Source organism: Leptodactylus fuscus, chromosome 3 (genome assembly GCF_031893055.1).
Source record: "Leptodactylus fuscus isolate aLepFus1 chromosome 3, aLepFus1.hap2, whole genome shotgun sequence".
Lineage (NCBI taxonomy): Eukaryota > Metazoa > Chordata > Amphibia > Anura > Leptodactylidae > Leptodactylus > Leptodactylus fuscus.
Genome location: NC_134267.1, coordinates 116,718,519 through 116,746,108, shown reverse-complemented (window position 1 = coordinate 116,746,108; position 27,590 = coordinate 116,718,519). Strand labels below are relative to the sequence as shown.

Sequence of the window (27,590 nt, the reverse complement as noted above, 5' to 3'; positions counted from 1 at the left end):
CAGGGTCAGTCCTACATAGTCTCTTTTCTTTCTGCACAGCCCCAAATGGAAAGCCGCAACGTGTTATCAGATTTGGCCTTCAATAAGATCACTATACTGATGAAACCCATTTGCGGTATATACCTGTTTCCGTGATATCACCTCTGCACTACTACAGAATACAAGTGGTTGTCTATCTGCTGTCTCTAACATCATGTCCTCCCACTATCTGAGACGTAATCTTTCTAAAACTGAACATTCTGTGCTTCCACCATTCATTGTATAGTACTCTCTTGGGGTTTGAGTCAGATCTCTCCTTTACTCCCATACTCATTCGCGCACACACACAGATGATCTGTGCATGAACATTATCACCAGAATCCACCCAAAAACTCTTGCTTTAGTTGATTCTAACCCTAATCCTAATAACTGTAACTCTTTCCTTGTCAGTCTTCCTCTCACTTAACCTTTCACCCTCTACAATCTTTCCTAAATGCTCCAGTCGGGTTTTTCCTTCTGTCCAGTCTCTACATTGCACTATTTGCCATTTCATTTAAAGAGGACCTTTCATGGTTTGGGGCACAGGCAGTTCCATATACTGCTGGAAAGCTGACATTGTGCTGAATTCAGCGCACTGTCGGCTTTCCCGATCTGTGCCCTGGGTAAAGCGCTATCGGTCCCGGTACCATAGCTCTTTACAGTCAGAAGGGTTTTCCTGATAGTCAGTCAGGTACGTCCTTCATCAAAGCAGCGCCTATCGCGCTGTACAGTGGAGCGGGGAGGAACGCCCCCTCCCTCTGCTCACAGTGCTCGTCCATAGACTAGTATTATCAGGAGGGGAGACTACCCTTCTGACTGTAAAGAGCTACGATACCGGGACCAAAAGCTCTTTACCTGGGGAACAGATCGGGAAAGCCGACAGTGTGCTGAATTCAACGCACTGTCAGCTTTCCAGCAGTATATAGAACTACAAAAAAGATGCGAGTCCGCAACACTGAGGTACGTATAAAATAAGTTTTTATTCCATCAGATTAAAAATAGGTCGGAGTGACCATCCAGACAGAGCGCTGGTTACATAAACAAGTGCAAAAAGACTAGAAAAAGTGAAAAAACAACATGCTGCCACAGGTCTGACGCGTTTCGGGGTTAAATATGCCCCTTAATCATAGCCCTACCAGTCAGTGTTCATTCCAAGTATAAATAGCTACAAAGTCATACATAGCTCACCACCCACTTCAATCTTATTGGATCTAAGTTCAATTATATGCAATAATCCACACCTGATGCTATACATCACGTCCTATTCAGAGATGCAAGATTTGTCTAGGACAATAAAGATTTGTTCAAACTTTAACTATTGCCGATATGTTGTATATACATATTCTTAACAAAATATAATGTTCTTAATCGAATGTTGATATTTAAAACCGATACACTAAAGTAATGCTACTGAAATACTAGGTCGCAGAACTAATGTACCAGTATCATCTCATGCCGTTGCACAGTCACGTGGCACACAATCTTACCATATTTTTATATATGGTCACGTGACCCGCCATATCCAATCAAAAGCGTCACGTGACCACAACTGTCCAATAAGGATTTGATGTTTTATTAATCATATATACCAGCAAGATACCATGTAAAGTACAAATCGACACGAACCGACCCCCATCTACCACTGAACAGTGGACGAAGAGGAACAGGTAAGTAAAATTAATGGTTTAGTTGTTAAAACCAATATTTGATGATGTATAGCCCCAACCTAAAGAAAACTGTTGATACGTTGACAAATTGTTACGCACAATGTCATGTTAATATCCCAAAACTATTTCACCGACTATACAAATTGGAGATGTATAAAATACCCCACAAATGTTGTGAAAACAACCATATGAAACCAAATGTGAAATAGGTGAATATCGATGATGGCTAGTGGGTATTATCGCATCCTTAAAACCGCATGTAAACCGCAAGGGATCTGAACTAACACCAAGATCTTAAAACATATTTAAAAGAAACAAAACAAAAAAGAAAAAAGAAGAAATTATGACTCTGAAAGTATTACCGATATGTACTTAGAAATCAATAAATTAGGGCAAGGTCCGTTTTGATGTTCATCCCAGAAGGGAAACGGCATCCAAACCTGAGTATCCAAAGAGCCTCTTTTTTAAGTAGTATTTTTTTCCTATTACCACCCCTAGGGTTCTCAGGTATTCGTTCTATACCCCAAAATTGTAGAGATTTGACGGAGCCTTTATGTACTCTGGCAAAATGCCTTGAGGCCCCTGATATATTATCAGAATCCACTTTTTTACAATCTCTGACATGCTCTAACAGTCTAACCTTTACCGGACGTGATGTACTACCAACATAGTCTAAATTACAATCTAGACATTTAATACAATAAATCAAATAGTCAGAGTTGCAGTCCATAACAGATTTATAACGGACTTGAAAATCAGTGACAAAACTACAGAGGGTTTTTGTGTTCGTCGTGTACTGACAACTCCTACATTTTAAACGCCCACACTTGAAAAAACCATAGTCTGAGGTGGGAGTAATATGTTCAGGGGAAATAACATCCAAGAAACTGGGTGAAAGTTCGTTACCCAATGTTATACCCCTCCTAGGAACAAAATGTACTCCAGACTTTAGTATATTTTTGACTATCGGGTCTGTTTCTAAAATGGTTAAATTTTTTTGAATGATTCTCCTAATTTCACCAAATTCAGGACTGAATTTTGTTGAAAAAGTGATAGGCATAACGTCAGTATCAACCCTAGTTTTTTGAGAAAACAAACTGTCCCTTTCTTTTTTGTTTTGTTTCTTTTAAATATGTTTTAAGATCTTGGTGTTAGTTCAGATCCCTTGCGGTTTACATGCGGTTTTAAGGATGCGATAATACCCACTAGCCATCATCGATATTCACCTATTTCACATTTAGTTTCATATGGTTGTTTTCACAACATTTGTGGGGTATTTTATACATCTCCAATTTGTATAGTCGGTGAAATAGTTTTGGGATATTAACATGACATTGTGCGTAACAATTTGTCAACGTATCAACAGTTTTCTTTAGGTTGGGGCTATACATCATCAAATATTGGTTTTAACAATTAAACCATTAATTTTACTTACCTGTTCCTCTTCGTCCACTGTTCAGTGGTAGATGGGGGTCGGTTCGTGTCGATTTGTACTTTACATGGTATCTTGCTGGTATATATGATTAATAAAACATCAAATCCTTATTGGACAGTTGTGGTCACGTGACGCTTTTGATTGGATATGGCGGGTCACGTGACCATATATAAAAATATGGTAAGATTGTGTGCCACGTGACTGTGCAACGGCATGAGATGATACTGGTACATTAGTTCTGCGACCTAGTATTTCAGTAGCATTACTTTAGTGTATCGGTTTTAAATATCAACATTCGATTAAGAACATTATATTTTGTTAAGAATATGTATATACAACATATCGGCAATAGTTAAAGTTTGAACAAATCTTTATTGTCCTAGACAAATCTTGCATCTCTGAATAGGACGTGATGTATAGCATCAGGTGTGGATTATTGCATATAATTGAACTTAGATCCAATAAGATTGAAGTGGGTGGTGAGCTATGTATGACTTTGTAGCTATTTATACTTGGAATGAACACTGACTGGTAGGGCTATGATTAAGGGGCATATTTAACCCCGAAACGCGTCAGACCTGTGGCAGCATGTTGTTTTTTCACTTTTTCTAGTCTTTTTGCACTTGTTTATGTAACCAGCGCTCTGTCTGGATGGTCACTCCGACCTATTTTTAATCTGATGGAATAAAAACTTATTTTATACGTACCTCAGTGTTGCGGACTCGCATCTTTTTTGTATGTCATTGGAAACACTGCTCCGTGGAGTCGGGAGGAAGAGTCGTGCACCTAGGTAACGTTATATGGACTTAATGGACATTTCTTCTGAAGGGTGAGCTTACCTTGACAATTTTTTGTTTCGAATAGTATATAGAACTGCCTGTGCCCAAACCATGAAAGGTCCTCTTTAAGAATACAAATTAAACATAATTCTCAAGCATAGATTTCTTTACGGTACTGCACCTCCATCCATTCCCTTCTTCATATCCTTCTAAAACCCTACCGGTGCGTCTCCATTTTGAAACTGATTTAAAACTATCATCCTCCTTAACGGAACTCTCCAACTCCTATATCGAAGACTTTTTTTTTGTTAATCAAGTTCTTTCTCAAAATCCATAAATTTCAAGTGTGTCCTAAAAACACAACTTTTTTAGGTAGTCCAATCACAATCTTTACTCTAACATTCTCCATGCTCGTCGTATATTCTATTCAGGGATGGAAGCAGAAAGCGCTGTCCCCTGTATGGCAGCTGAGTGATGTTACTACAGCTCAGAACTCAATGAAGTTAATGGGAGCTGATCTGCAGTGATGGCGCCCGACTGCTATATTTTGAGGTTTCTGCTGAAGCAACTCCATACAGTCTGGGGTGGGCTGTTGGTTCCCACCAATGAGGTATTTATGGTCTATCCTGAGAATAAATCATTAAATGTTTAATCCTGGACAGATCTTTTTAGGAACATTACATTTCGGAGTTGCTCATGAACATGTTTTACAGATTTTTTTCTTTCTGTCCAGAGATCAGATAAAAGAAAATATCAAGCAAAACATTTAGAATCATCGCATCCAAACCGGCTCATCTCAAAGGAGCTACCAAATGTCTATTCAGTCTGAGGCTTCCCATCAGGGATCTGCATTACATTTCTATTTACTAGAACTGGAATAATAAATATAGAGTACAGATTTTGGTTCATTCACAGCACTGCCCTAATCTTGGTTCTGCACGTATAGTGGTTGATTTATTATCTCATTTGCACCTGAATTGTGGTGTGTTTTAGTGGTTTTTGCAACTCTTTGTTCATTGCATAAAATTTATTATGACTGTGTGCTATTTTTATATTGGTCTGTGCCTAATATACCTTTTTCAAAACTGTCTTGCAACATGAGCATGGTTTACATTATCTATAGGTTTATGCCTAATTTATTATTGGTGATTTTTAAAATATTTTTATGCAAGCACACTCCAGTGTATGGAAAATGCACCAAAAAATGTATGAACCAACATGACACACTAGTAAGAGAGAAGGGTTTGTTTTAGGGATTCTAATTACGGAGGGGAAAACATTAGGAATTGTGATAGGCCTGTCTGAAAACATGTGTCTTTAGTTTGCGCTTGAAGCTGTAGCAATTGGGAGTTAATCTGTTTGTCCAGGATAGAGCATTCCAGAGAAGTGGTGCAACTCGGGAGAAGTCTTGTATATGAGCGTGGGAAATTCTGATAATAGAGGATGTAAGTTTTAGGTCATTGAGTGAACGGAGAGCACAGGTTGGGTGATAGAGATAAGGGGGAAAATGTAGGGAGGTGCAGCATTATGGAGAGCCTTGTGGATGAGAGTGATAAGTTTATATTGTATTCTTTAATGAATAGGCAGCCAATGTAGTGACTGGCACAGACCGGATGTCCCAAACAATCGAAAAGGGGATTCATCAGAGAAAATGACTTTACCCCAGTCCTCAGCAGTCCACTCCCTGTACCTTTTGTCCCTGATGTTTTTTCTGGAGAGAAGTGGCTTCTTTGCTGCCCTCCTTGAGACCAGGCCTTGTTCCAAGAGTCTCCGCCTCACAGTGCGTGCAGATGCACTCACACCTGCCTGCTGCCATTCCTGAGCAAGCTCTGCACTGCTGGTAGCCCGATCCTGCAGCTGAAACACTTTTAAGAGAAGGTCGTGGCACTTGCTGGTCTTTCTTGGGCGCCCTGGAGCCTTTTTGCCAACAATGGAACCTCTCTCCTTGAAGTTCTTGACGATGCAATAGATTGTTGACTGAGGTGCAATTTTTCTAGCTGCGATACTCTTCCCTGTTTTTGTGCAGTGCAATGATGACTGCACGTGTTTCTTTAGAGATAACCATGGTTAACAGAAGAGAAACAATGAGTGGTGTCATTCTTACTTAATCATGACAGATTGATCTCCAGCCCTGTCCTCATCAACACCCACACCTGTGTTAATGGAGCAATCACTGAAACTATGTCAGCTGGTCCTTTTAAGGCAGGGCTGCAATGATGTTGAAATGTGTTTTGGGGGATAAAGTTCATTTTCTAGGCAAATATTGACTTTGCAAGTAATTGCTGTTAAGCTGATCACTCTTTATAACATTCTGGAGTATATGCAAATTGCCATTACAAAAACTGAAGCAGTAGACTTTGTAAAAATTAATATTTGTATCATTCTCAAAACTTTTGGCCATGACTGTAGAGGGGAGAGTTTAGTAAGGGGAAGACCAATAGTAAGAAGGAGCAGGATAGCCTGGTAAGCAACAGCATGCCAGATTATGTGCAAAAACAGTTATGAAATGGTTGGTTATTGGGTATTCCTAGTTAATGGCTGAGTGATAATTATTAATTTTGCTAGTTAATAGAGCAGACATTCTGTTTTTTTTTGTACACTGTGGCCATGTATTGGACTGTGTAATCCTACATATAATTCTTATAAAAATAGCTTGTTGTACATAGGGAAGGCTGGCATAAAAAGGAGTACATTGATGGTGGTAAGGCTTAGAGATCCTGGCAGTCTGTTTATTGTTGATTTAGTCATGCCCTCAATAAAACATGCCAGGTCATCATGTATGGCATACTTAAAAAGTCAATTATTTATACTAGTAATGTGGCTTCCTAGTCAGTACTCCTTCTGTGCTACAGTATGTCTTTTGAATAATAAAGTGGTAGAGAGCTTCTCAGGATTAAAATTTTAGACTACTAGTTTGGTGGTGATCAATAATAGAGATGAGCGAGTAGTACTCGATCGAGTAGATATTCGATCGAATACTACGGTATTCGAAATACTCGTACTCGATCGAGTACTACTAGCTGTTCGAAGTTAAGATTCGATGCAGAACCAGCGTTGATTGGCAGAATGCTATACATTGCCAATCAACGCTGGTTCTTCTCTTACCTTTAGAAGTCTTCTCCCTGCGCAGCGATCCTCTTCTGGCTTTGAATTCACTCTGCCAGGCATCGGGCCTGGGCAGAGACGACTGCGTATGTCCGCTTGTAGTGCGGGCATGCGCAGTCAGCTCTGCTCAGGCCCGATGCCTAGCAGAGTGAATTCAAGGCTGGAAGAGGACACAGGGACGCTGTGCAGGGAGAAGAATCCAGCCCGACCCTCACTCATGGACTTGGTAAGTAGAATTTGATCGAATGTTGCCTACCCCTGAAACGAGCATTTCCCCCCAGACTACAATGGGGTTCGAAACCCGTTCGAACAGTCGAACAGTGTGCGGCTGTTCGAATTGGATTTCGAACCCCAAAGATTTTAGTGTTCACTCATCTCTAATCAATAACACAAAGCTTTGAACATGGTGCAGTTGCCTTTTCTTCCTTTCTTCTCCATTTAAAGCAAGTTGGAGCTGAGTTACAAAACAACCAGTTGTGGTGAATAAACAGTGCAAGTCTAAGGGTGCAGGATTTTTGTTGCTGTGCCTGAACTTGCTGCTGCTGTAGGATGACTTACCCAAACTGTTTTACAAAGTCCTCCATGCTGGCGGTCTCCTTTTTAACCTCTCCTGCAGCTTTAACCCAGGACATAGGAGAGGGGAAAAATAGGTGTATGCCTCTTTAAGACTGTGTAACATGGGTTTATCCGAAGTACCATATGTGGGGAAGGTAGTTTGGTAGAAGCAGTGGTGCCAACTCAACCAGTCAGAGACAAGGACTTAAATCTTGCAGTAAAAATCTGTTTATTTAAAAAACAGCAAAATAAATAAACCTTTACATCAGGCACAGGATAAGAAAAATAAAATACAGCTTTAACTGCAGGCAAAAAGGTGAAACAAATCCTGCTCGGCTGAGCGCTAACTAAACAGAAAATACTAACTGTACATGTGGCTTACTACTACCCAGACGAATCAACCAAAACAACACTGTACTGTAACACAAGGCTCTCAGTGTCAGGACAGACCAAACCACTTCCTTTCCTCCCAGGATCTGCCCTGAAGTGTAGACTCTGCAGCCATTTATGGCCCAGTAATGCGCCTATGACCCACACCTAGGCCGCAGCTTATTCAAGATCCGCCCTGGACCACACATATATCAGGCATCTGAGGGGGGGGGATATACTGTGACTCCAGTACTCTGCTTGTCACCTTCTCACTAGCAGTATCTTAATTAGGATTTAGTTAGAAAAAAGGGTAAAGACATTTGGAATAAGGTAAAATATTTTTTCCCTAGTTGTCTACTAGCACATTACTGTTGACTAAATATTCATGATTGTAATTTTGTTTTGCATTTTTGTGATAGCAATACCCAGTACAACACCATTCTATCAAGGTCTTGTCAGAGTACAAAACACTTGAATATTCTAAGACAGAGCTGTCATTTAAATGGCACTTGTAATACGTATTCACTTCTTCTATATTAGAAACACAAGCCCTAATGTAAAGGAAACATTCTCCAAATCATTTTTACTCTAAAGAGAAATAACTGTGACAGAAGAGACAAATAATGATGAACGCCCTTAGAACTATGACATTTTGCTCTTGCACACAGCTGTCTATCCATCTGTTTTACTTGGTTTTTTGACAGTGTCTGTGAGTATGTGGAATTAGTAGAAATCCTAACAATGGTTCACATGTTGACTCATGTTGACTGTAAGCTTGCTGTGTATTTAAGGATCCAAGGTCTTTTCAGTGAATTCTAGTATTTATTCAGAGTTCAGCTCTTCTTGTCCAGTAATGTCATACGTAATACCCAGTTCCACTTCTAGTTGTTTTGTAGTGGCCACTGTATGTCTGGCAACTACTGAGGCCACTATACGACTACTAGTGACTAGTAAGGCCACTGTATGTATGACACCAGAATGACCTTCTCTGGTTCTACTATCCTCATTTTATTCTATTATTCTATTCAGTTTATATGAAGTGATACAATTACTGCAACCTTGGTGTTTTACTTTACATTAAACATTAAAATTCATCTGACATATTCTTGCCCATGCTATTAGCTATGCTACAAAGACTTCTAATGTTAGCAAAAACAATACTTGACTTCAGTCTCCTACAAAAAGTTATTAACAAAACATTAACCTCTTAGGAACACAGCCTAAAACTACCTTAAAGGGGCTTTCCCTGTTTCAGCAGCTTTGCCTGCTATCGCTTCTTATCACTTCCTGTATTCCCCTTCCTCCTCCCAGCTTGCTGAACAGGACTAACATAAATGCAGACCAGATAATATGCCCATGCTTGTAGAGAATGGACTCAGTGTTTTCTGTGTGTTTACATAGAGAGATAACAGACTTGCTTTTTCGGCAAACTGCAATTAGCTGAACTGATTTTCCTGCTGGCAGAGCTGTAGATAAGAGTGAGAGCAGTGAGTGACATCACTTGTCCTATCACACAGGTCCGACGTTATGGAAACGCTGTGTAAGCAATGGGAGGAATAAGTTCACATAGCAGGCAAACAAAGCAAATATTGAAAAGGCAATATATTTAGAAAAAGTCTTCAATTTACATAAGCTACCAGTATAGTTAGGATCCTTGAGATGGGACACAGCCTCATTTTTCAAATCTGACATGTGTCATTTTATGTAGTTATAACTTTAGAACGTTTTAAATTTTCAAAGAGACCTTGCGCTTAATGCACTGATAGGGCATTAAGGCACCTCGCGCCTTGGTCAAAGCTGACTGAGCTGCGATTTTGCCATATTATCATGATAGCCGGGAGCCTTCAAAAGGCTCCCAGGCTTGTCTGTCATTACCTACTATTGCAGGCTTATAAGCATCCTCCAATAGAAGTGCTGATATTTTGCAATGCATTAGAATTGTAATGCATTGTATTAGTGATTAGAACCCCAGGCATTCAAGACCCCTAGGGAATCTAATAAGTGTAATAAAACATTTTTTAAAAGATATTAAAAAAAAAAAAGAAAAAATATTAAAATTAAAATCACCTCGCTTTCCGTAGAAAACATATAAAACATTCCCCCATCCATCTCTAGGTGGGAGAACAAAGGGAACCTTTTAGTTAGTTTCGAAGAACTTTTGTGCTGGTCCAGTAGAACACATGATAAGTTTTTGCAGATCTGGTCTCCTTGGCTAAACCACAGTGTCTGACAGGCCTTCTTTTTGACCTTCTTGATAAGAGAGCTGTGGCCCTCTTATTTTCTTTCTCCTCTATCTTCATCTCATTCTTTTACTCTTGTCCTATTGTCTTCCTCCTCTAATGAATTTCTTCTTCCCCCACCTCCCCCCCACACACACACACACTTTCTTACCTCCTTCTTCTGACCTCTACTAACTTCCTAACTTCCCCCAGGTCTCCTCCCCCCTTCCCCATCCCAGAGGAATCTTTGTGGAAGTCGCGACCATGGATATTCCAGCAGTGATGTTATATGTCCTTGTTACTAGTCATACGATGCTAGCTGCAGGTTGCTAAGTTTCATTTACTCCAGTTAGGTCAATGATGTAGACTCGCATCCTGTACGTCTGTCTTATGCCAATATGTGAAGTTATATCTCTGACTGTACTTGTTTACTTTTTGAAGATTGCATCTTTTTTTGCAAAGATTTAGATCTTTATTACGGGGTTAAAATGTAAATAAAACAAGATAAATTTGGTATCCATGGAATTGTACAGAAACATAGAATACAGGTGACGTTATTTTGGTTGAATGTTGAATGCTGTAAAAACGAAGTCCATAAGAAAGTCGCACAAATGCACTTTTCCTCCAATTCCACCCAAATGAAAAAAATTGAAAACGTTTTTGGTTTTGGAAGGCATGGAGTTAAAAACAAAAATTAAAAAATGTCTTGGGAAGGGGTTAATTATGAAAAAATAGTAATTTTGTTGAAAATGTTGAAAAAAATGCAGTTTTCAAACTTTGAAATTACATGCCTTTCATTTAGATTATCACATTATCCAAATTATTTCGGAAATATAATTTACCAAGTCTGTTTTATACTTGGAATTAAAGTTTTCAGACACTGTAAGGCTTACAATGCAAACAAATGTTCAAGAACATTTCCTAAACCAATTTTTAAGGGATCCAGTCAGTTCTGAAGGGACTTTGAAAGGTCTCTGTAATAGAAAACCCCATTCTCAGAACTACACCCCTGAAATAATTCAACACAGCATTGAGGAAATTTCTTAACACTTTCAACGTTTCACAGGAATTAAAATTCAGGTGAAGTTTACACATTTCACTTGCTTTCACTAATACATTCATTTACAGATTTTGTACAATTTACACATTCACAAGGGGATAAAGGAGAAAATGTATTTCACAATCTGTTATGCTATTTCTCCCGAGCATGAAATTATCCCACATATGGATGTAACCTGATGTATCGGCACACAGTAGGGTACAGAACAGAAAGAGCGATGTTGAGCATTTGAAGAGCAGATTTTACTGGAATAATTTTCAGGTGCCATGTTGCATTTGCAGAGCCCCTGAGGTATCAGAACAGTACAAGCCCCTAAGAAGTGCACCATTTTGGAAACTGGATCCCTGAAGGAATTTATCAATAGGTATAATTAGCATTTTGACCGCTGGAATGTGAAAATGAAAAATTCCTTTTTTTTCCCAATAAAATGTCACTTTAGCCCCAAATTGTTCATCTTCACAAGGGGTTAAAGGATAAAATGCATCCACATTTTTTTACAGAATTTCTTAACATGACAATACCCCATATGTGTTGGTAAACTGATGTATGAAAGTATGGCATGGCATGAAATGGAAAGAGCGCTATTTGACTTTTGGAGGACAGATTTTGCTGTAATAATTTTCAGGCACCATGTCCCAATTGCAGAGCCCCCAAGGTGCCAGAACAGTGGAAAACTACAAAATGTGACCTCCATTTTGTAAATTAGACCCAGCAAGGAATATCAAGGGATGTACTAAGTACTTTGACAACTGATCAGGGACTCATCTATTGAAATGTTCTGATCTGGGATGTATTCCTCAGAAAACTTGGCGAAGAAGTGTTTAATGACAGTTCTGATTTTGAATAGGGGGTAAAGGTTGAGGGCATCTAGGGGTAGGCACTGTGCGTTGTTAGAATGCAGAAACTTCAGGATAATTTGAAAATGTGTCCTGGTCATGGACATTCAGTAAATTGGAATGTCTATACTCCAATGCTGTGTAATACATGGTGTCTATACTATGCCCATATGCAGCACAAGACCCCACAATATTTTCATCTCTGCTGCATATATGGGGGTCCATCTCTGGGGCCTAGCAAATGAAAAGGTGGCATTTTGCTCAATAAATTGCTGGGCATATAAATTTGATTAGGCCAACATAAAATTGATGTAATCATCAGAGAAAAAAGACATATTAAAGCTGTATTTCTCTGAAATTGTATTTCTCTGAAATTGTATTCCTGACCTGCCTCACCTGCCCACAAAATCGGGGATATAGGGCAATATTTGGTCAGTAATTTCAAAAGTTGCCTCTGATATTATTCTGGAGTGCCTCACTGGATAATGATAAAGAAGAGAAACAGAGGATTGGGGCATTTTCCTCTTATCCGTTGCTGGCCATATCAGTGTCAAAAGCCATTAAGTAATCCGCCTGATCTACTGAATACAACCTTTTGAGAAAGGGAGGCAGAGAGAGAGACAAGAGGATCATCAGGAGGCACAGAACAGAGGCACCTGGGCACCGCAGGTAAGTATTGGCAGCTCACAGGGCAGCACGGTGACTCTCCTGCTTGCAATTTCCAGAGGGAGTAATGCGAGCAGGCAGTGATGATTGGTTTGAACTACCTGCTGTGGACATCAGTGACCAGTCTGTACTGCCCCTCGATCCTTGACAGTAATTGGTGCTATACATTATGGGCTCCAGACCTATATCCAGAATGGAGATCTTCCAACCCTCTTTTTGAATTGATACAATAGCTGCAGTAAATAAAGAGATAGTTGCATGTGTGAACCCTTCTCTGTTCACTGTGACCTTAGCACCAGACGAGAATAGAGATGAGCGAGTACTATTCGAAATGGCAGTTTCGAATAGCACGCACCCATAGGAATGAATGCGTCCATTCATTCCTATGGGTGCGTGCTATTCGAAACTGCCGTTTCAAATAGTACTCGCTCATCTCTAGACGAGAACCTTTTCTGGAAGTACTGTAGATGTGAATCCTATAAGAGAGACCTATATCTGTCTGACATTTATGGGTAAAGTAAATACCCCTCTAAGTTTGCAGCCTGCCAAGCATTGTACTGCACAGCAGCTGGCTTAATAAATAAGTGTAACTCTAAAATGTCTTGCATGAGCACTGAATGTCCTCCATGGACACAACTATCTTGTATCGAGGAGTTAAGATATCCATAAGGATTATTCCAAGGTTGTTTGCGAATATTGCCTTGTGTGCTTATTACACTGCAGATGGGAAATAGCAAACAAGAACAAGACAATTGTATGCAATCTGTGTCCTGTTCCACAAAGCTTAGTACATCCTTTTACTCATACGGAAATCATGCTGTCAATAAATACATGGGCAATTCCACATATCATCAATTTGTATCACGAAGATGAGCAGACTAAAGCCCATCTGTGGGCAGTAGAAGGGAACATGATTAGTATAACATGACAATGATTTTCCTTTAAGATTGAAGTTAATGTCTCATCTTCTGATCCTGGAAGGACCATTAACACATCTAATCACCATTAGCATCATGGAATATATAGAGCAGCAGGAAGACTAGTTCAGTCTGGCAGCCGTACAAGAAACCTATAAATATTCACATTAACATTTTCAGATGTTACTTTATAATCCTCCTTCATCCTGGCTTGACAGTGTTGAAGTCATTATGCAACTTTCCCAAAACAAAAATATATTACAAAATGTATATAGATCATTCCTGGCACTGGTTCAGCACAATGACATTGAAGGATAGGCGGACACTAAATGTAATGAGGCTAAATGTACATTCCTAGAGATGATAAGGGTTCCTAATACTCATCGCATAGATGAGAACATTTAGATGTAACATTGTACCATAGAAATTGTAGGTGACATACAAAGCAGTGAAGTACCAACAGCAAATATCAACATGAGCCCTTCGTTATGTAGGGTTTAACCATAGCTTTCTATGACCCTTGGGCTAATTTGTTTTTTCCTGTAGAAAAGAGAGTCCTGCAAGTCCTCTTTACAATGAATCAGAGGTAATGAGGCCAACCTTTATTGAGTGCCTCCTCGCCAAGGATGAAAGCCTTATGATTTACCTCTATATTATGTATGTTTGCATGTGCATGTTGCCAGGCCTTGATTGAACAGCATGGATAGCACATGGATGACATCTGTGTGCCAACCGTTCCTCCACAGCCCCTTTCATTGAGATCAGTGAGCACAGGTGGCAAAATGGACAGGAATAGGGTCTGTCCTGAGTTTTCTTCTCCCCTTATGGCCCCATACATGGAACAGTGAAAATACATAGTCGTGTGTCTGGGGCCTTAGGAATGAATGAGTCAGTGTGCTAGCCAAGAAGTGCACACAGTCAAGTGCATGAGGCTGTAAAATGTGCTAGTTTTATCCCAATGATGGTAAATCTGGCTTATTGTTGGACAATATGTATATTTCCACCACCTATGAGTTGATGTCGTTTCTGACAAAAAAATGGAGCCTCTTTTCACTTCCTCAACCCTGTGCACCCATCATTCAAAAGCAGAAACATCATAATGTGTCTAACACAGTTTATAAATGTGGCATGTCAAGTTACATTTGGTACAAATTGTGCCAGAATTGTGTAAATCTGCAGCATTTTGAGACATTTGATAAATCTGGCGTCATTGCAAGCTCCAATAAAACTAGCGCCCCTCCTGATAACTCTCCCTCTTAGTTTTCTGTTGGAACTTTCAAACATTTACACATTACAGAAAGCAACCTAAGAAAGCAGATGCTAATTAAAAGAAAATATTGTATCAATGGGTTAGCATTGCAGAGGCGATTTTTTTAATCATTTACAAAGTCTAACTATTCAGTCTACATCCATTTTAATAATGCTATTCATCAATGAAGCAGAGTCGGTGAGAAACAATACAAAAATGTTCATCTTTAAATAACTAGGATTATTACTACTCTGGTATTATCATAATACTGTATAGTATTTGTACAATTTTGGAATTTCAGTCTTTCCAGTTCTTCGTACTTTGTTGCATATCCGAGCTCCACATTCTGAACTCATTTAAAATCACTGTCATTGGACTATTTTTTAAGACTGTTACATCTTTCCCTAAGTCTCTCACAGAAGTGAGATATGAAGCTTTGTGTTATGAAATTCCTTATCGCTGGCTGATTCAATCTAGCTCTGTGTGTGCTTGAGATAGAAGCTTGCTGCTTTCTCTTCTCTAGATAGTAATGGAGAAAAAATGTAAGTATCTACCAAAAGGATGTAAGATAAAGAAATGTCTGATTATGCCACAGGAGAGCTCACACTCTAGATGGAAAATCTATTTTTGTTATACTATGAACAAATAGTACGAAAAGAAAAATTTTAAAAATTGGACCACAGTCTAATATGTTTCTTTGATTTGGTTCTCTTTATCTAATTTTAAAATCTGATCTATTTTAGGTTAAATTTATGCACAAATATAGAACATTTTCAAGAGTTCACAAACATTGAAGCACCGCTGTATGTTCAGACTTAAAAACAACTTGACTTTATTTAAAGCTTAACATTCAGGTGTGACAGCGTATATCATGATCACATGATCTTAAGAAAATTAGGAAAAGTTTTAAGGCAGGGTTATTATGCTGGGTAACTGAGATGTTTTACTTCATCTGTAAAGGATTGTGTAGATATCGGCTATAGCCATCAGTTGTTAGGAGACCACCATAAATTATAACCTTGAGGCTAAAGCCCCATGTAGGATAACACAACAAAAGAAATCTGCAGAAAAAAACATGGCAAAAATGCATCACGGTTTTATCCACTTAATTTCCCATTGCATTTTTGCAGAGTTTTACTTGACATTCTTCCCCTATAATACCTATACAGAAAATGCCAGCATTTCTGCAGGTATAATTGACATGCTGCGATTTTCAAAAATGCGGGCCTTTTTGCAAGCAAAACTTTTCCGCTGCAGATTTTTTTTCTGCAATCTGTGGTTAAATGAAACGAGACACCAAAAACGCTGCCTTTTGGCAACGTGGACCTTCGGCCTTACATAGACAACCTCCCCACTTTGTTTGTATTAACTAAATAAGCCCATTATCTCCAAGGTCAAACAAAAATATTACAGACAGTGGCTGAGTTCAGTCTGCTTTCTGCTTTGTGGATAGGATACTTTGAATTAGTGTTATAAAGTAATATGTAAGTTGTATTTTTCTGCTACCCAATTAAGATATAGAAGGACACGATAAGCTAACAAGCTTGAGAAAGTTAGACATGAAAGAATTGGAATTGGAAACTTCAAGAAAAAGTTTTGAAAGACTGGTTTAGAAAACCAGTTTATATGTTACATGATCTAATATTGTCAACATTGTACTAGTATCGCTGGGTTCACACCTGCGTCTGGGGTCTCCGTACTATGGTTTCCGTCTTCTGCATGGAAGAAGACGGAAACCATAGATCGGGTCCGGCCGTGCGCGGCGGTGAGCGTTTTAGGCTCTCCGCCGCGAAACCGGATTTTTTTATCCGGACACAGAGTAGTGCATGTCCGACTCTGTGTCCGGATTATAAAACCCGGTTTCGCGGCGGAGAGCGCAAAACGCTCACTGCCGCGCACGGCCGGACAGCTTTCTCACCCATTCAAATGAATGGGTGAGAAAGTCTCCTGCAGGCTTCCGTTTCCTGCATCTGTTTTATGCAGGAAACGGAAACCTGCAATAAGGACCGACGACGCAGATGTGAACGAGCCCTATGCTGGTAATAAACCACATAAGTATTTTCTTTCAATAACTGACGTTTTATACAGTACCTAACGTAAGCAAAAGCGTCCAAACATATATGGGAAAATATTTTGGTGTCAGTATAGAAAACTATTAATGTATTTTTTATTTTTTAGGGTAAATAGATTTTAAGTAAGTTGACCTTTGCATTTAATATAATTTTGTATGAGTAGTTATTTATATATGTGAAATTATAGTTATGCGAGTTTACCTTGGACACATATCCTATATAAATATAATAATAAAAACGATTGATGTTCATATCTAGCAAAGGAGCTCCTTTTTATCACAGGGCCCCAAGGCAAGTTGAAGACAAGCTCCTGTGTATAAACTGATTCTATCTTTGGCTCTTGGTAAGCTAGGTATAGTTCAATGTGAAATAGCTTTATGCTTCAATGCCCGTGCACAGTCACAGAAAAATACTAGCTTCCCTGTTCAGCTTTTACAGTACTTTAGAGAAACTAAATGTGTCCCCATTTGTCTCCATGTATGTAATTCAGATTCCAGATGATCAGGGCTTATTGTGTTGCTGATTTTTGAATAATTTTACCAAATTGTCTTATTTGCTTGAACACAAGTGTTTTCGTTCAGATGAATGTCTCAGGTATATCATTTCTTTATTTTGCTTGATTAGAAGTAGGAGATAATATGTTCATATTTTTTAATGTTCTTGCTATTTTTATTTTTCCTGTATTATCTGTGTAGATAACAGCAGGGTGTGAGTGCATTATGGCAGTTGCAATGAATCGGATTTAATTGGAAGAAAAATGTCATATTAAGATCTCCAGGAAGTGATAGAGCAACCACCCTCCCCCCTAAAAAGAAAAAAAAAAGTGAGAGATGATGCCTAGAGAGAAATATCTGGGTGTATATAACAATACAATACAGCAATAGAGCTAGCATTAATGTTCTGTGATGACTCTGACCTAGTCTACACAGGAAATCTGACAAGTACTCTGATGACTTTATCCTAGTCTACACAGGAAATCTGATAAGTTGCAGAAAACAGGGAATGTTACCTTGTGGCTGCTCTGGAGGTCATTATGAAAACTGGATCACTTCAAGATATTTTTATATGTATAGTCACATGGAAACAAAATAACAAATATGTTTAAGTACGATAGAATTGTCTGATCATACAGTTCTTTAAATGAATAATAACTTTTGGGGTATCACATTGATGACTGTTACATGACAAATGTAAATACATTCTATGTTTTTGTTTTTCAGGGCAAATTATGACATCAACATCTAAAGGCATCTTCCGACCATTTCTGTTTGTCTGCATTGTGTTGATTTGCTTCACAGTATGTTTACTGATATATGTCAAACCAACAAACAACTGGATCTCCAGTCCAATAGAATCAGCTAATTCTGTGCTAAAAATGAAGAACTTTTTCTCCACTAAAAAAGATTATCATAATGATACCATCATTCTTATCTGGGTGTGGCCCTTTGGGCAAACATTTGAGTTGCAGTCCTGCGAGTCTCTTTTTAATATCCACGGGTGCCATTTGACTACTGACCGTAATCTTTACAACAAATCCCATGCAGTGCTAATACACCACCGAGATATCAGCTGGGATCTAACCAATCTACCAGTGCAAACAAGGCCACCTTTCCAGAAATGGATTTGGATGAATCTTGAATCTCCAACTCACACACCACAAAAAAGTGGCATTGAACATTTATTTAATCTCACATTAACCTATAGACGTGACTCAGACATTCAGGTGCCTTATGGCTTTATGGTCGTAAGCACAAAGCCCTTTGAATTTGAAGTGCCAAGCAAAGATAAGTTGGTCTGTTGGGTTGTAAGCAACTGGAATCCAGATCACGTTAGAGTAAAATACTATAATGAACTAAACAAATACATTGAAATTCTAACCTATGGCCAGGCATTTGGTGAATACTTGAATGATAAAAGCTTGATTCCAACCATATCTACTTGTAAATTTTATCTATCCTTTGAAAATTCTATCCACAAAGACTATATAACTGAGAAACTTTACAATGCACTGCTTGCTGGATCTGTGCCCATTGTTCTGGGACCTCCAAGGGAAAACTATGAAAACTACATACCAGCAGATTCTTTTATTCACGTTGAAGATTTTCTCTCTCCAAGGGAGTTGGCAGATTATCTGTTAATGCTGAACAAAGATACCGAACGGTACCTGGCATACTTTAACTGGAGGAAACACTACACCGTGAACTTGTCCCATTTCTGGGAATCTCATGCTTGCCTAGCATGTGACCATGTTAAAAGACATCAAGAGTACAAATCTGTCAGTAATTTGGAGAAGTGGTTTTGGAACTGAGCCTCCCCTTTCATGTTTGAGCACTTTCTGGGAAGACATTACAACGGTTACTTGCATCAAGATAGAAATTTACTGCTTTGTTTCACCGTTTACTGCTCTGTTGAATGCATAATTTAACATAAACTTTGTCAGACATGAAAACTCTTTCCTGCATCAGAATCATCATTCCCTGACACTCTACATGTAGCAGCCATTTCTGTGCACTCAGAGATTTACTTACTACAAGCGTTAAACATATTTTTACACAGCTCCTTTATAAAGAACTTCTTAAGTCTCCATGCTACTGTATGTACGGACTGGGATCTCGTACCATATCTATGTGATTGTTCAGAAATCAAGCTGGAAGTTACACAGGCAGATACGAGGGTATACTTATATATGTATACTGTCAAGGTGAAAGAACAAAATTACAGAAACACATAATGTTATTCTTACAGATTTTCCATTTCATTGAAATGCAGTTTTGTGTTCCGATATGTCATGTTCATCATCTAGGACGAGCGGAGGCTGCAAGTAACACTTTTAAGCCATTTCTCACCCTTGAAACAATCTCACAATGTGGTTCTGTATTTAGAAGTCTCACTTTTACGATCATATTGATCAGATGTGACGCTATGTTTGTTTTAGATTTACATGCTATTTTCAATATTTTTTTTATTGAAGAATGATCTTTATTTTCCTATAAGTAACTAAGAATATCATCACCATTCTATGTTGTAATTGTGAGGAAATAAGCATTTTAGTGGTCGGCGGTGGCTACTAACTGGCCATAATGGTTCTCTGACAACAGGGCACACATTGGACATCTAGTATTATTTATAAAAGACCTTGACTTTATGACAGCTTATGTGTCATATAGTTTATTGTTACACGTCAAATGTCTAGTTTGGAATATTCTGGAGTATTCTATAATGAAGTTACAATATGTATTTCAGCAAAACTTCTGCACTTTCTATCACCACTGAGTAATGGAGAACAACAGACACAGAACATTTTTTTCCTGCTTTTCATCCTGTCATCAAAATATTATTTTGAAGGATTGATAAATGCAGAACAATGATGATAAATACTGATGTTTGGTCCACAGAATTCATCAGAAACCATAAGGGATTTGCAGCAAACAGGCCCATTTACAGACATACAGAAGCACAAAAATACTATTCTACAGTGCCAGAGCTGTCATTTGAATTTTTTGTGTCAAGGAAGTCATTTTAATAATTTTTGTAATATATTTAATTGAGAAATTTTGTAAAATTTTAATAAAGAACTGATTTTTTTCCTTAGCAATATGCAATGACTGTTGCAACAGAAAATCTGCCTTCATATATATGTAATTATATTTGTCCGTATATACCGAAAGATGAATATTTATCCCTCTACCTGTGTTTTATACTATCAGCAGTGATTTAGAGTATTGCTAAGGAAAAACTTGAGAAGCAGTTTTTCAATTAAAAGTTCACTACATTACCAAATGAAATTACAAATCTTTTAAAGTTACTTCCTCTACACACATATATATAGTGACAGATAAACTGTAAAGAAAATCAGTAATGGGGGTACAGACTGCAATAACTGTGACTCCTCCGAGGAACACCTAATACTGATGGTAAAGAAGGCCACTTTCTGGGGATTTTTGCTTTAGATATTTTCTCACCCGGTATGCATATGACAGCACAATTGTAAAGGCGTTGTTGTATTTGTCACTGTTCTTGACTATGCTACCATACAAAATATTAAAGGAATTACAGGAAACTCAGAGGCAGCCAGGGTAGGTATAAAACAAAAAAAGTCATATTCAATATCTGTGGACAGTCCCAGTCCCCTTCCCTCCTTTACATGAACACACCAGATTGAAAGTAGAGAGGCATGCGTAACTACTGAGATCAGTCAGTGGATTTAGGGTTCACTGGATCACTGGTAAGGAACTTGTGATGTATTTTAATGACGTCACCAGTCACACAACAGTGACCACTGAGGCTAGTTATTGGTCTCATAGTAATGTGAGTATCCCTCCTTCCAGTACAGTGGGTTCCGGCACAGGAGGGAAAGGGTGTAGGACTGTACATCAGAGCACCGGGGATAGGTGAATATGACTTTTCTTTTATTTTTTACACCCACCCTATCCACCCCTGAGTTTCCTATTATTCCTGGGCTTCCCCTTTAACCCTGAACTATGGGGAAAAAATTACAGCTTTTAAAAAACAGTTTGTGAACAAGGTGCATACAGTATATACAACTTTTCCACATTGTCAGTAACTCCATTGTAGGGTTGAATCTCCCCTGAAACAATTAGCAAAATGTGCTTTACTGTTTCTGTGGAAGAGTTCTCATGTCCATCCTCTACTGGGGTTTTTTACTATTGGCTGATGAGCTTTTTTAACATGTCTAATAATATGTAGAATTTATATAGAGAATATAATGTAAAATGCTTCTCTATCTTAAAGGTGTTCTCGAAGAGTTGATATTGATGGCATATCCTTATGATAAGCTACCCATATCAGATTGGTGAGAGTCCAACACATCTGATTGGTGTGGGTGCCTGGATTCAGAACCTCACTGATATAAGTATAGGCCTTCAATATTAACCATTAGACAAACCCTTTAAATCATATTGGTTAAGACAAGGGATAGTGACAAATCATGTTTCTTTACTATTTTCTTAACAGGGTTGTCCAGAAATTTAAGAAATTGAAGTGCTTTGTCTTCTTTCTCACCATGGGCTTAAGAGTCCAGTAGTCAAATCTAACCATTCCAGGCTGTCAGTCATTGAGTTACTCTACCCACAAATCTTCTAAGCCCAGAGACAGCAGGAATATAAATATCAAGATTAGTTATACTGAATATTTTCCCATAAAACGATTATATTCTGCTCAGAACTCCTGCTTTATAACATGCTTCTCATAGGTTTACTATCAACTATACTAATATTGAGCCCCATCAATTTGTACATTTTTTTTGTAAACAAACTGTTTTTATAGAAAATATGGCTATGAAAATATTAGAAAAAGTCACCATTTATGGTCAACATTTTATAACAGAATCCAGATAAAATAAGATTAGGAAGGACTGAATTTACCATTTATGGATGTGTCCATAATGAGATAAACTCCTATATTGTTGAAGGGGATATCCACTTTTCTAATATTGATGGCCCATTTCTAGGAATTAGGAGACTGCAGAATATCCCATATAATGGCGTATTTTTTGTCTTACTAATTTGTGGCATATCCACATGTTATAGGTATCCATCCATCTTACGCATTTTAGCATATCAATAGGTATCCTATAAATGACTGATAGGTATGCTTTGCACCTCCCCTATCAGGAACAAAGAGAGTTCAGCTATTCAATTCAGTCAGTGCCAATTTAGATTCAGATCAGAAACAATTTTATTGACTGAAATTAATGAACAGAAATATGGAAAGCGTTAAAAACATAAACTTCAAAGGAGAAGGTTACATACTAGTACAACCACCTCTGTGGCAGTGATTAAATGCATACATATTGGCACAATGGTGGCCAACAATTTGTTGTAACCATTACATGACAAATCATTGTGCTGCCCAGGAAACATTGGGGAACCATGAGAAGTTTATGCAGGATACATAGATGATTGTATATACTGACATTTCCATTGTGGTCAATAGAGAGTAAATCTGATTATTATATACATAGGAGTGATAAAGTGTTAAATTGTTTTTAAAAGTTGAACCACATTTTAATTCATCTCAAGTATTTACTTTTATGTGACATTAAGGCTGAGGCCTCACATTGCAGAAACACAACTTTTTTTGTTGTAGATGTTGCTCTGTTATTCTGAGGCAAAACCAGGAAAGGATTGAGCTGAAGAGAGAAGTATAAGAACTTCCTATATATTCCTTTATGTTTGCTATTCCTATTGTAGCCATTCTTGGCTTTGGCTTAAAAAAATGCAACAAAATCTGCAACATAAAAGCTGGATTTCCGCTGCATGTGGGGCCTTAGCCTAAAGGAGTTTTCCCATCTCTGTGTCTCAGCAGCTTTGCCTGCTTTCTTTTCTTCTTACACCCTGCATTCTGCAGCAAGTTGGTGGACGGCTTTGACTGTTTAATGAACATGGCACTATGAAGTATCACAATATAGACTTTGCCTTTACCATAAGAGATTATTTATTAATAGAAATCTAATATAAATGCAGATCAAATAATATACAGTACACAGTAAATGTATATTACATTACACAGGAAGAACAATTACCATGCTTATACAGAGAATGGACCAGATCCTTTATCAGTAAACTGCAAATTAGCTGAACTGATAGCCCTGATGGCAGAGAGATGGCAGTGAGAGCACTTGGCCTCCTGAGAGAGCAGTGACTCACAACATCCATCCTGCTTATCTGATATAGGCTGTACTCCATGGAAATGCTGTGTAAGCAATGGGAGGAATAATCTAACATAGCAAGTAACTAAAGCAGTATTGCTAAAGCAATGCATTTAGGAAAACCCTTGAATTTACCTAAGCTAGCAGTTTTTCCTTGACATGTGAATCCCCCTTTAAGATGATATAATATTTGCTGTCTACTATGTCATTGCCACATTCACTTTGATGGAGAACACTACAGCAAGTCCAGGAACCTGTAGGATAATGTCAGGTTACGTTCTGCTTGGTAAAAGCAGACACAGACAGTATGAAATATATTTGTCTATAACCTTTAATCCATTAAAGATCTACTTGTTAATGATGAGTAGATTTACAAGCAGTTGGGTATTAATGGCCTTTTATTCATTCACTCTGATAATGACATACATTATATATATCTAATTATGCCGTGATGTCATATATTAAAGGGGTTTCCTGGACTTTAAAAAATTGACAGGAAAGTTGATTTAAAAAAACTAAGAAAAACAATGCTAACCTGTAAATCCCCCTCCAACAATAACACTGTGGTGGTCCCTGATGGTCTTTTTATCCCTCTAGTGACCATTGTCATAGTGACACTAAGGCAAAGTCGGATTGCAGAGGTGAATATTGTTTTTATTTTTATTACTATTATTTTACCAACTTTCCTGCTTTTGGCGATTTTCCTTTAATCTCAGACAATTCTTGAAGTTAACGAGACTTGAAAGAAAAATCTTCTTTGATCGCTCAATTCAAGTTTCCTGAATAACAAAATTTCAAAAAATTTATTTTTTCTGCATTTATTTAAGAGATATCCAAATGAAAGCACAATTGATTCATCACATTTACAAGGAAGGACATTTCATTTCCTTAGTATGTTACCATATTATTAGAAATTACAATGAACAAATTTGTATAAAAAAAAAAAAAGAAATTACAATGAACTAAACATGAGTACTTTAATGAAACAATGATATGATACGTTGTTCCTTCTATTTTTTTTATGTGGTTTTATAGAATTTACATAAAGAAATATTCTGGTTATCAAATTGTGTGCGACATTTGTAAGCAGTAGTTTTGCCAGTAAGCATCAGTCAAAATGTTACATCATTGACTACGCAAAACCTAAGTGGGTGCCATGGAATACAACAGTGGTCTTTTATACAAGATCTACTTGTTTTATGATCACCATTTTTGTGCATTGTGATAATATACTTTATATCACTTTGGCACATATATCGTTTTATAGCCAATTGGAAAAAATATACATAATGAGATATAAAAGTGCTAGATATTTAATTGGTTTTGTATATATCAAATATTTATATTACCCTATTTATAAGAGTCATTAAAGAAAATGTGAAAATAGATAATATATAGACAATATATTGACAAATGACAAATTTTGATGCTCCTCTACAAGGAAATCAATACAATGAGATACATTAAAATTCCTTATTAAAAGAGCACATGTCAAAAAATGACTTTTAAGAAAAAAATGTACAAAGGGACATGTCAAAAGTGAGATTTTTCCTTTGAAAAGAGGAATACTTGCAAGTTATTGAGAAGTAGGTGTTATCGGGGGGACGACTGTTCCACATGTGACATTTTTCATTAAATTCATTATAACAATCTTATACCAGACACCTGATTTGACCATGCTATATATGACACCTGGTTACTCTTGTGATCACGGTCTACGCCTACATTAATCTGTATCATAAGCAATAATGTTCATTGTAAGGCTCAGATACATCACATTCAGGAGTTCTGTTCTCCATAAGTGGATCCTTTGAGAATGCTTCCACTCTCCATTGAGGAGCCATTCAATCTTTCTTTTAGTATAGAAAAACTAGAAAACAGCACAGTTTGTAGTCCACCAAGAAATTAAATAACTTGAGGTGGCCACATGGTGGCTCAGTGGTTAGCACTGCAGCCTTGCAGCGCTGGAGTCCTGGTGTTCAAATCCCACCAAGGGCATAAAACCATCTGCAAGGAGTTTGTATGTTCTCCCCGTGTTTGCATGGATTTCCATCCCATATTCCAAAGACACACTGATAGGGAAAAAATGTACATTGTGAGCTCTATGTGCAGCTCATAATCTACATTTAAAAAAAAAAAGAAATTAGATAGCTTGCCAAAAAAAAGTTCTATCGTATTCATATTTTGTAAAGAACACAATATGCCCTACTTATTAGGTGTTATTTTACCAACATCTACTGTGGATTTACTTACAATGCCAGCCCAGTATAGAGCAGCTCAGTCCTCTGCATAATATATAGTAAATAGGGCCTGTATTTTTATAAATTGGTCTCAGTGCCAGATTTCTAAATGTGACCTAGTTTTGTAGATGAATGTAGAAGTAAATGGCCTCTTTAAAGTGTTGTTTATTTCCGAATGATTTGTTGCTGTGCTGTTTAGAGAAAGTCTAGCCGTTCAGGGTAACATGAAGAAGGTATTAGATAATTCTTTAGAGCAGAAAATAACAGTGTACCATCTGCCACCTAATTATGGTCACTCCCGGCCAAGCTAGTATGCTCTATGCTAGTTATTTGCTCCAAGGCCATTGTGTTACATCGACTTGAGGACTCTCTGCCAAACATAAATAAACTACTACAAGTGCATACATGATATATCCTTTGTATAACATAATGATGCGGTATAATTCATCAATAGGCAATCTCATGGTTTTAATGCACTTTACCATCCCTTGTCCTTTGATTTTATCTTGTAAGTATTGTTTAAATAGAAAAGATCTGCCAGGAATAAGGGGGCACACAAGGAAGGGTCTGCAGGTATTTGGGGTGATTATAAGTGAACCACCATAGATTGGACTGCCTACCTGTTCCACACAATAGCCACTTATCATAGCTATAGAAAGGAAGGCTGCTGGTTGTCTAGGAGGGAATAATTCGATAAAACAACTAGTCCTTGTTTACATTCGGCAGAGGAGGAACACTGTGTAGACTTCCAATAGATATGGAAATCCTACTCATTTTGATGCTTTTGTAGGACAATAGTTGTTTTTTAGTTACAGGTTTATTTTAAGGTAGTTAATTCTATCAGATAATAATATTACCATGTGTAAAGCACAGGTTATGCATTATATGGAAATGCAAACATAATGGCTCATTGCTACAGTTTCCTAGCTTTAATAGGTATCCATGTTTCATAGATCAAGTGGAAGGTGGAACAGTTAGGGAAATGCTATATATATTGTTTATCACATATGCATAGCATGTTAACTTTTTTCCAAAAACATCACATGAAATACACAAATACCATCCCCTGCCTATCACTCCTTAATAACAAACAGTATCTTTGTTGTGTCATATAAGGAGGATAATGGCCTTCAATTACCAATAATGGCACATTTTAGTAAGTATTTGTGGAGGAAAGCAAGAATTGTCCCTGATTTATTAAAAGATGTCTGTAAATAAACAGGGACCCTTGGTCTGTAGCTGTATATTTCAATCCTAAATTTACACTTATAGCGTGACCATATATTGACAAATGTGGTATAACCTACATCTTTGCAGAAATGTGACTATTTTCTAGTCAGTTTTAATGTTGGCAAAAGATAACAAAAATTGTTAAGCAATTGCACAATTGTTTTACACATTTAATTTGCCTTGAGCAATGTATGCCACCAATGTGGAGCCAGCGGTAACAAATATAAGGCAACTTGTGAAAACAACTTGAATGGAAATGGAGAGTCGGTTTCCCTACAGGTATAATCGGAGCAGAAAGGTTTCCTCTGTGGAATTTATTTGTGAAAGGTAAAAACCACGAAGCGTTTCCGCCGAGGTTTTTCCTGCAGCCTGCTACGTGGGGCCTTAGCCTTAAAGTGAGTACCCCCTTTAACTGATTTAATACTAAATATTATTTAACTTATTCTAGTAGAAGCCAATTCTTTTTATTTTTCATTCACCCCTCTAAATCTCTGGCATAGAAA

At 37.7% G+C, this 27,590-nt stretch overlaps 2 protein-coding genes across 3 annotated transcripts in view; both read left to right on the top strand.

Moving 5' to 3' along the window:
* The window catches only part of FUT9 (fucosyltransferase 9), a 108,837-nt gene extending 88,948 nt beyond the window's left edge, over positions 1-19,889 (top strand). For both annotated transcript variants that reach the window (XM_075268221.1, XM_075268222.1), the window contains one exon: positions 18,168-19,889. In XM_075268221.1, coding sequence (XP_075124322.1) covers positions 18,176-19,255 — 1,080 coding nt within the window. In that variant the 5' untranslated portion in view covers positions 18,168-18,175 and the 3' untranslated portion in view covers positions 19,256-19,889. The remainder of the gene's footprint in view (positions 1-18,167) is intronic.
* Positions 1-27,590, top strand: part of FHL5 (four and a half LIM domains 5) — a 375,977-nt gene that overhangs the window by 63,847 nt on the left and 284,540 nt on the right. The gene's annotated exons all lie outside the window — the stretch shown is intronic.